Below are 9962 nucleotides of genomic sequence, written 5' to 3'. Positions count from 1 at the left end.
ACTCTTTCCTGGGGTAGTTTGTAGAAACTCTTTGTCCTCTATAGAAGGGGGTTCTTATTAATTTCAGAATGAATTAATTCTAGATTGATAGGGTGGCTTCCTATTTACCGTGGTGATTATTATTGTTTTGCAGAACGTCAACTTCCCCCTACATTTGCCAGAAAACTGAAAGATATTCAGGAGGTGGTTGGTGCTCCAGTGACATTTGATTGCCGCATAAATGGCTCAGAGCCTATCCAGGTGTCTTGGTACAAGGATGGGGTTCTCTTAAGCGACAGTGATAACATCCAATCAGCCTTCTTAAATAATGTAGCGAGTCTCCAGATCTTGCAAACTAGTATGGCTTACTGTGGCCAATATACTTGCTCAGCCCAAAATGCTCTGGGGACTGCATCTTCCAGTGCAAAACTTCTCCTCACAGGTTTGTACCTCACACCTAAACAAAAAATCTTTTGTATGTCTTTGCTCTTTTATTTCTTCGCCCTTTTTCCCACTCTGCCCACTGTATGGTGGCCAGGGAGCATGGGCATGGCATGGTGCAGTGTGCGGTGAGGAGGGCTTGGTGGTGAGCTCTGCCATGCTTTCCTCTTTGCAGAACATCTACAACCTCCCTTCTTTGACATCAAGCCAGTATCTATTGATGTGGCCCGAGGGGAAAGTGCAACCTTTAAGTGCCACGTAACTGGCTCTGCTCCCATGAGGATTACTTGGACCAGAGACAACAGAGAGATCCGTCCAGGTGGCAACTACAAGATGACGCTGGTGGAAAACACGGCCAGCTTGACAGTCCTAAAAGTCGGTAAAGGGGATGCTGGACTCTACACATGTACTGCCAGCAACAGTGTTGGAAAGGATGCGTGCGCAGCTCAGCTGGCTGTACAAGGTATTGCTGTGAGCTTTAGCATTCGTGAGGTTTTTCTTTGCAAGGCAGACAACTGGAAAACAAAACCCTGAATGCAGATATGTGTGAGACTAACAAGCTTTACAAGAGGCTACACTGAGATGTCTTATTTCGTTTAAATATTATTGTAATACTTAAATATTTACTCATCTTTCTTCTGGTCTGGTATAGTGCATGACTTGTCTTATCAAAGGGATTCTTCAACTGAAATGTTAACTCTGACTTAGTACCCTGTTGTCCCTTTATGAATGGCCCTACTGGCCAGCAAAATCTGCCTTCCTTAAAGTCCTTCTCCAGCAGTGACATTCACTAAGTTGTACAGGGTAGGGAAGGGTGACTGAGAGAAACTCAGATCACTTATGAGACTTAAATATATTTTTACTGGGTATGCAGCTCCTGCAAATAGTTTTACTCTTCCACAGACTGAAAACATTGAAAACTGCTGTTCTAGACAGCAAAATTGGAGGATCTGAGGGCAGTCTTTGTGCAAATATCCATTCCGTCAACTCTTTGCTTCTCCACATAGTATCTAAATGATCTAAATTATATGACTGGATCAAACTGTCCTGGTACAAGTGATGCTTGAATATTAGTGTCATTTTTTCAACGTAGGTAGGAACATTGGATTTATTCGTAGCTGTTCTGGATATCTCATTCTTACTGATTTTATAAAATAACAAATGCAAAATACACTACTTAAATTATGCATGAGTTCAAATGTCCCTGTTGATTTAGTGCTTTCTCTTTTTTTCCCCTCTGTATAAATTTGGGAGGGAAAAAACCCAAAACATTTCAAGAATATTTACTATGACTTTTACTCTCTGAGATAACACAAGAAGCTGAAATACCACTAGCAAGATTTTGTATTAATTGATTGTCAAATATATTAAGTATATCTAGATTATATTTTGTTAATAGGGATTTTTCTTGGTGCGAGTGTGAAGAGTGTGGCAGACTGAATTAGCTGTGGTTTCAGTGGCAAGTAGGGATGCTGTTATTATGTAGCTTGACTTACAAAAAGCATTGAAAAATGGTAGCAAGAAATCTAACCTCTTCAACAGATTTAAATCTTATTTCCACCAGAGTCACAATTCTGTTTATTATTAATGATAACGTTACTGGTAGGTTTATTTGACTGGTGTTACCATTCATAAAATGTTGCCGACTAAGCTTATTTATTACTCTTCAACTCTTTATTCATAAAATCCTGAAATTCTTACCCCTTTTAAAAACCCTGAATTCTTCCCCCCCCCCCCCGCCCAGGATGATTATTTTCTTTTATTAATTCTGAATTTACACTGGCACTCACTTCAATCCTGTAGAATTTGTACCATTTCCCAAGGGCTGTAAAATTAATGATGTTCATTGTTTGTCAGTCAGTTTCTATAGAACTTGGAAGGGCAAGCTCTTTCTGTGCATTGATTTGCATGTGTTTAATTTGAGCAGATGCAGTCTCACTTCTATGACACACAGCCTGTTGTTTGTAAAATTAATATCTTTTGTTCAATTGACTTTGAAAATCTCCTAGTTTTTTATTAACTTTCCCACTTTAACATCTGATGTTCCCAATCTGTTTTTTTTTAACAATTGCTCTAGGTTCTAGAAACTGTTACATTCTAAGTATATGCCTTACCAACTTGTATATCCTCATTTTTGGAAAGGAAGGGAGTTAGAGTGCGTCTACTCAGCACCAGCTAATGTGCAGATAGATAATCAAGTCTTTGTCAAAGAGAAATCTGATAGTAAATTACTAAGGTTACAAGAGTCCCTGTGTTAATAAGCCATCCTTTCTGTTTTTAGAAACTCTAAGGAAGTTTTGTTACTAGCATAGGATGTTCTGCAAATGTCCCACAAGTTAAAGTAACCAACAATAAAATAGTTATTCTTCCTACACTTTACAGACAGATGCACAAAGAGGCAGTCATCCTGTTTTGCAGAGAGATTTGTTTGTTGTGCCCACATTACCACCTCTTGGTTTTACTAGTTATATCTTTGATCTATGAGCAGTAAGTCTTGTGATTATGAATCATCTGTATGGTACCTTTGATGAAAAGTGTCAAACTTCTACTCGTTTCTCTCCTTACAGAACAAAATGTAACCATCCAGTTTACTTTTCAGTCACAGGACCTTTAACTCCAATTTCTGTAATATCAGCTTTCTCGTAATTCTTCCCAGCATGTTTATTTTGAACCTCTTTTGTTTGCTACCTAAGCTCCTTGACTTTTATTCCTTATATGTACCCTTACGTTTGGCTTTGCAATAAATGTTTTAAGGGTTATGATGCAGGTACACTTATTGACTATATCAATATTAAAATATAAAGCAGTTGCTATAATGCTCAGCATAAATGCTCAGCATAAATGCTCTTAATAATATTTCTTGGCTGAACAGTTTGGATTCTTGCATTTCCATCAGGCATTTTGATTACTCATATACTGCAAGAGGATATTACTTAAAGAAAACAACACATCAGCTGATCTGTGCTGAATACATAGAAGGAGAAGTAGAGTGGGACAATGAAGTAAGGAGAAACTAACAGAAATGCAGATAGAGAACTTGTTTGCTTCCTAAACTAGATTTTGAACCAACCTGAAATAATGAAAAAAAATTCATAGTAATTGCAAAATTAGGATGTTTGCATAAATCCCCAAAGTTTACATTTTCTATTACATATTTCCCTGCTTCTTCAAAGAATCAATACAGTTTAAAGCATCATCTCCCCTTTTTGGCTTTCCAGAACCACCACGGTTTATTAAGAAACTAGACTCCTCAAGACTTGTGAAACAGCATGATTCCACTAAGTATGAATGCAAAATAGGTGGATCTCCAGAAATCAAAGTCACCTGGTACAAAGGAGAAACAGAGATCCATCCCAGTGAAAAATACAAAATGTCCTTTGTGGATTCAGTGGCAGTCATTGAAATGCACAACCTCAGTGTTGAAGACAGTGGTGATTACACTTGTGAAGCTCAGAATCCAGCAGGTAGTGCAAGCACCAGCACCTCACTGAAAGTAAAAGGTCAGAATTCCAATTCTTTCTTTACCTTCCTATCTGTATGAGTCCTCTTTTGTGGAAAAGCTGCTAAATCCCACTTTCTTTAGTCAGAGAGGCCAAAACCTGTCTGAATCGATGGCAAATCTCTTGCCTGTTTGCTATGTTGTGGGAGACCTTTCTTATTTATGGTTTGTCTTTGCTGTTCAGCATCAGAATGGCTGCTTGAATAGTCTGTCCTCTTTAATCTCCTTTGCTCAAATAACACAAACTTTAATCCCTTTTTTATTTCAGCACCACCCATTTTTACCAAGAAGCCCCATCCAGTCCAGACCTTGAAAGGGTCTGATATTCACCTGGAATGTGAGCTTCAGGGCACTCCTCCATTCCAGATTTCATGGTATAAAGACAAACGAGAAATTCGGAGCAGCAAGAAGTATAAGGTCATGTCTGAGAACTACCTAGCTAGTATTCACATTCTTAGTGTGGATACCGCAGATGTTGGTGAATATCACTGTAAAGCTGTAAATGATGTGGGAAGTGACTCCTGTATTGGCTCTGTAACACTAAGAGGTTTGTATAAATCTTGGCACCTTCTTGGCATTTTGTTGTTCCTGTCATTCTCCTCCTACTTTTCCGCTCTCGGCGTGTTTTTTTACTGTTAAATATCTTCTCTTAAATAGCACCACCAACCTTTGTGAAGAAGCTGAGTGACCTTACTGTTGTAGTTGGGGAGTCGATTGAACTGCAGGCTGCAGTAGAAGGATCACAGCCCATTTCTGTTCTGTGGTTAAAAGACAAAGGGGAAATCATTAGAGAAAGTGATAATCTTTGGATCTCCTACTCAGAAAACATTGCAACTATGCGGATTGCAAATGCAGAGCCAGCCAACGCTGGGAAATACATATGTCAGATAAAAAATGATGCTGGAGTTCAGGAATGCTTTGCCACGCTGACAGTGCTAGGTTGGTAGCATGGGATAAAAAACACAATGTGTTTTAAAATGCTTTAATATTTCAGTTTTTATGATACTAATAACTATTGCATTGTTGTTTTTAAAAATGTGGCTTGCATCTCATTGCAGAACCTGCAGTCATTGTAGAGAAGCCAGGCCCAGTCAAAGTTACAGCTGGAGACTCTTGTACTCTGGAATGCACAGTAGACGGCACACCAGAGCTTACTGCTAGGTGGTTTAAGGATGGGAATGAACTGTCCACTGACCATAAATATAAAATCAGTTTCTTCAACAAAGTATCTGGGCTTAAGATCCTCAGTACAGGACCAGAAGACAGTGGAGAATATACTTTTGAGGTGAAAAACAGTGTTGGTAAAAGCAGTTGCACAGCTTCAGTGCATGTTTCAGGTTAGTGGACTTCTCTTTTTGAGTCACATCTGATCCTATAGTTCTTTTACAAAGTCTTCAGATAGCAAACTGTTTCTCACGACTGGCAGCCTGAGAGACTCATTGCTTGTATATTCTTAGGAGTACTTGCATGCCACTTTGACAGGCATAAAGAATAGATGCCTACCTAACCTCTGAGGGGCAGGAGTTGTTGCAAGAGCTTGATTGCTTCACCTTTAATCTACATGTCTTGGACAGCTCATGCAATATTGTTGCTTATGAAAAAGAACTGCAAAAATAAAAGGTGTCCCTCAAAAGGTGTGAATGAAGTCTCCAGCATATCCTTAGTCATCAGCTATCTATTTTTCAATGACTTAGGTGTGTAGAGGCAGATTGTTAAAGCAGATATATCAAAAGAAATTTAACTGATTTTATTATGCATGGGAAACTATTTGCATTTTAATCTCCTGTATGGTAATTTATTTTTTTTTAAACAAATGCAGATCGTATTATACCTCCTTCTTTCACAAGAAAACTGAAAGAAACATATGGTCAGCTGGGTTCTTCTGCTGTACTGGAGTGCAAAGTTTATGGGTCACCACCTATTCAGGTTTCCTGGTTTCATGATGGACAGGAGATTACCAGTGGAGACAAGTATCAGGCTACCCTTACAGACAATACCTGTTCTCTGAAAGTGAATGGACTTCAGGAATCTGATATGGGAACTTATTTGTGCACAGCCACTAATGTAGCTGGGTCTGATGAATGCAGTGCGTTTTTGAGTGTTAGAGGTCAGTATCAATGAGAAGGCAGAGTCAGAGGGCACAAATTTATTTTCCAAAAGACTTCATTCTTTACTTTGTTACATATTTCTGATTAGTATGCTCTTAATCAGAAATTCAAATGTACTTCTGTCTGTGTTTTATTTGCCTTAGAACCACCATCTTTTGTGAAGAAACCTGAACCACTGAATGTTTTATCTGGGGCAAACATAACTTTTACCAGTATCATAAAAGGTTCCTCTCCATTGGAAGTTAAATGGTTTAGAGGTAGTGTTGAGCTAGTACCAGGACACAGATGCAACATCACCTTGCAAGATTCAGTTGCAGAACTGGAGCTGTTTGATGTACATCCACTTGAGAGTGGAGAGTACACCTGCCAGGTCTCTAATGAGGCAGGGAAGATTTCTTGCACAACACATCTTTTTGTCAAAGGTTTGTTCAGACTACTTTTTCTTATGCTTCTTATGCTTCTAAAAATGATCTCTTGGCTTTATTTAATTTGTTTTCTTCCCATTGTTCATTATAGAACCAGCCAAATTTGTGAAGAAGGTGAATGATTTAAGTGTAGAGAAAGGGAAAAATTTAATCTTGGAATGCACCTATACGGGTACTCCACCAATTTCAGTGACATGGAAGAAAAATGGAGTAAAAATAACACACTCTGAAAAGTGTAGCGTCACCACTACAGAAACATCTGCTATACTGGAAATCCCTAGTAGCAGACTAGAAGATCAGGGACAATATTCTTGTCATATTGAAAATGATTCTGGCCAAGATAATTGTCACGGTGCAATCACAATACTAGGTGCGTCAAGCCACCATCACTTCATCAAGTGTTATTTGAACTACTGCTGGTCATTGTGCACTACCTTTTTATGCTAATGGTGTGTGTTTGTTCTTCAGAACCACCTTACTTCGTTACACCCTTGGAGCCAGTGCAGGTGACTGTTGGGGATTCTGCATCTTTACAGTGCCAGGTTGCTGGAACACCAGAAATGATTGTATCATGGTACAAAGGCGATACAAAGCTGAGAGGAACTGCTACTGTGAAAATGCACTTTAAGAACCAAGTTGCCACTCTGGTTTTCAGCCAGGTAGACAGTAGTGACAGTGGGGAGTACATCTGCAAAGTAGAAAACACTGTTGGGGAGGCTGCTTCATCATCTTTGCTGACAGTTCAAGGTGAATGTTTCTTTTTTAAAAATAGGAAAATGGCTGATTTTTCTTAAGTATGCTTTGCTGTTTCAAAGAACAAAGATTATCTTTTCCTTGTCAAACACTTTGATGTTTCTTAACATGTAAGATACCCTATGGTGTTGTCTTCTATTAACAAAGGCTTACCACTAAAGATAATCAAAATATGTCTCTTACTGACCTTAGCTCTTCTGCAGGGATGCAAGCTTCTGTATCTTCCTTCCCCATTGAGGATATTGCTTTGATTGTTTCCACCATTAGCAGTCCTGAGGGTTAAAAAAGATCACTGGACGTAACCCAGGGCAGAATGGTTACATGTTTTCCTGCAACTGTATGCACAGTGCTCTTTTAACATCAGGTTCTAAATAAATTATATGCTAAATAACATTTTTAATCAGAAGTTATAAGCAAAAATCCAGCACATTCTACAGTATATTAGGCAGTGATTATTGGTGAGTAGAGCAATAGGTGCTTATTTTCTGAAAGCCCTCACTGTACAATACCTGTTTTCTTACAGAGCGTAAGCTTCCTCCTTCTTTTACACGAAAATTAAGAGATGTTCATGAAACTGTTGGCTTACAAGTTACATTTGATTGCGGCATTGCTGGTTCAGAACCTATTGAAGTTTCTTGGTTTAAAGATGGTGTACCTGTAAAAGAGGACTACAATGTTCACACATCCTTCATAGATAATGTAGCAACTCTCCAGATTTTGAAGACAGATAGGAGCCTTGTTGGGCAATATACCTGCACGGCTACCAATGCGATCGGGACTGCTTCTTCTAGTGGCAGGCTTGTCCTTACAGGTCGGTGGACTGTGAAACATTTAATGGAAATATCTTAAAACTCACTTTTGCTTTATATATGGATTTAATATTGTACAAATAATATTTATTTCACAGAGGTTTAAGGCAAATCAAGATTTTAAAGTGACGCTTTTTTATTTCTTTCACTCTTCAGAAGGGAAGACTCCCCCTTTCTTTGACATCCCAATTACACCTGTGGATGGTATTATTGGAGAAAGTGCTGACTTTGAGTGTCACATTTCTGGAACACAACCTATTAGAGTCACTTGGGCAAAAGATAACCAAGAGATTAGAACAGGAAGAAATTACCAGATCAGTTATGTAGACAACACAGCCCACTTGACCATCTTGAGAGTTGACAGGGGAGACTCTGGAAAGTATACGTGCTATGCTAGCAATGAAGTTGGAAAGGACTCTTGCACAGCGCAACTGACTGTTAAAGGTACTGAATAGATAACACGTTGTATGAATATTTTTATTCCTTTAATTATAAAGGAAGTTAGACTTATTGCTGCAAGATAAATTTGAGAAAACCTTTCGAGATATAGTTTGAAATTATCTATCTGGAGATACCCATGAGTCTCTTTAGGGAATTAGGAAGGGTGACTAACAACGAGAGGAGAAGTGAAAAAATATTTTCTTCGTCTTACTTTCTTTATAGTCTTTGGCCTATTTCTTGCTTGAATCCTGGGAAAAAAAATCTTGTTTTTTTTAAATGTCGTTTGACTTAAATCAATGTAAGGATTTTTTTTTCCAAATAGGAAAATCAACTATGACAGTGACTGTAAGAGCAAGACACCTGCTCTTTATCTTGGCATAATTTCACTTAAAAAACCAAGAAGTCCTATTTAAATGAGAGCATATACCTCTTCTCCAATGTTCAAATTATTATTGAAAAAATTTCTTTAGAATTTTTCATTTCAGATTTGATTCACAGAATTTTAATAATATGTTCTTTTTTTTATAGAACGAAAAACTGCACCCAATTTTACTAAGAAATTGTCTGAAGTAGTGGAAGAAACAGAAGGGAATGAACTCAGACTTGAGGGCCGTGTTTCTGGCTCTCAACCTTTGACTGTTGCTTGGTATAAAAACAATCAGGAAGTTCATGCAAGCCCTCGTTGTGAAATATCTTTCAAAAATAATACCTTACTGTTACATATAAAGAACATAGAGCAATCAGATGCTGGTTTATATACCTGTAAAGTATCCAATGAAGCAGGAAGTGTGTTGTGTACATCTTCTGTTGTTATTAGAGGTTAGTTGAAGTCTTATTTTTCTTTGCTTCTTGCTTTTCTTTGTTGTATGTTGGCTGCAAATATATAGTTTCTATTTTGTGAGCTGGTTTTACTTCCCTTAACAGCGGTAATTTGTCCTGAGATGGAAAAGATCAAACAGACTTAAACCACAAAATCAAGGAATTATTTTAATTTCATGATTAAAATAAAACTATTTTTCATGGAGGGGCTTTACTTTTTTGTTATTTGACAAGACTGATCTAAAATGAACATTGAAATCTTTTTGTGACATTTCTGTTGAATTTTCAGTCATTCTTTTTTTAATGGAATAACAGTTTTTCTGTACAATTACATCTAAGCTTGGGCAGCCTTGACAACATGTTTTGGCAGCATGGCCATCATAATGCTCTTGCAGAAGGTAGCATATTTGTTTCTTTAAAGGTGCTTATATAGTTTTGCAACCTAATAGCAGTGCTTTAGTTCTTCCACTATTTTTTGCATGTGAATATCCTTGCCATGTGGAGGAGAGATATTTCTCACGTTTGCATAGAAAACATGCTCTCTTGATATTGATTCAATTTTCTAAAACTGTGATTGACATTCTCAGACTTCTGTTTATCCTCCTTCATTCCTTGCCATTGCCATCTTAAGAATCACATGTATATCTCTCTTTCTTACATTCTTAATAGTATTTTCCTTCCTTGAGTA

The 9962-nt window shown here is 37.8% G+C and overlaps 1 protein-coding gene across 1 annotated transcript in view; it reads left to right on the top strand.

Annotated features, from left to right (window-relative positions):
* TTN (titin) overlaps positions 1–9962 on the top strand; it is a gene marked incomplete at its 3' end in the record, with an annotated part of 102830 nt that overhangs the window by 74719 nt on the left and 18149 nt on the right. Inside the window, exons 83-95 of the mRNA XM_010074370.1 lie at positions 134–421; positions 596–883; positions 3639–3920; positions 4188–4466; positions 4577–4858; positions 4978–5256; positions 5739–6026; positions 6171–6449; positions 6544–6822; positions 6921–7199; positions 7729–8016; positions 8171–8458; positions 8984–9274. Coding sequence (XP_010072672.1) covers positions 134–421; positions 596–883; positions 3639–3920; positions 4188–4466; positions 4577–4858; positions 4978–5256; positions 5739–6026; positions 6171–6449; positions 6544–6822; positions 6921–7199; positions 7729–8016; positions 8171–8458; positions 8984–9274 — 3690 coding nt within the window. The remainder of the gene's footprint in view (positions 1–133; positions 422–595; positions 884–3638; positions 3921–4187; positions 4467–4576; positions 4859–4977; positions 5257–5738; positions 6027–6170; positions 6450–6543; positions 6823–6920; positions 7200–7728; positions 8017–8170; positions 8459–8983; positions 9275–9962) is intronic.

Source organism: Pterocles gutturalis, unplaced genomic scaffold (genome assembly GCF_000699245.1).
Source record: "Pterocles gutturalis isolate BGI_N339 unplaced genomic scaffold, ASM69924v1 scaffold17022, whole genome shotgun sequence".
NCBI lineage: Eukaryota > Metazoa > Chordata > Aves > Pterocliformes > Pteroclidae > Pterocles > Pterocles gutturalis.
The sequence above is the reverse complement of the archived record's forward strand: the minus strand, read 5'-3'. Positions and strand labels throughout refer to the sequence as shown.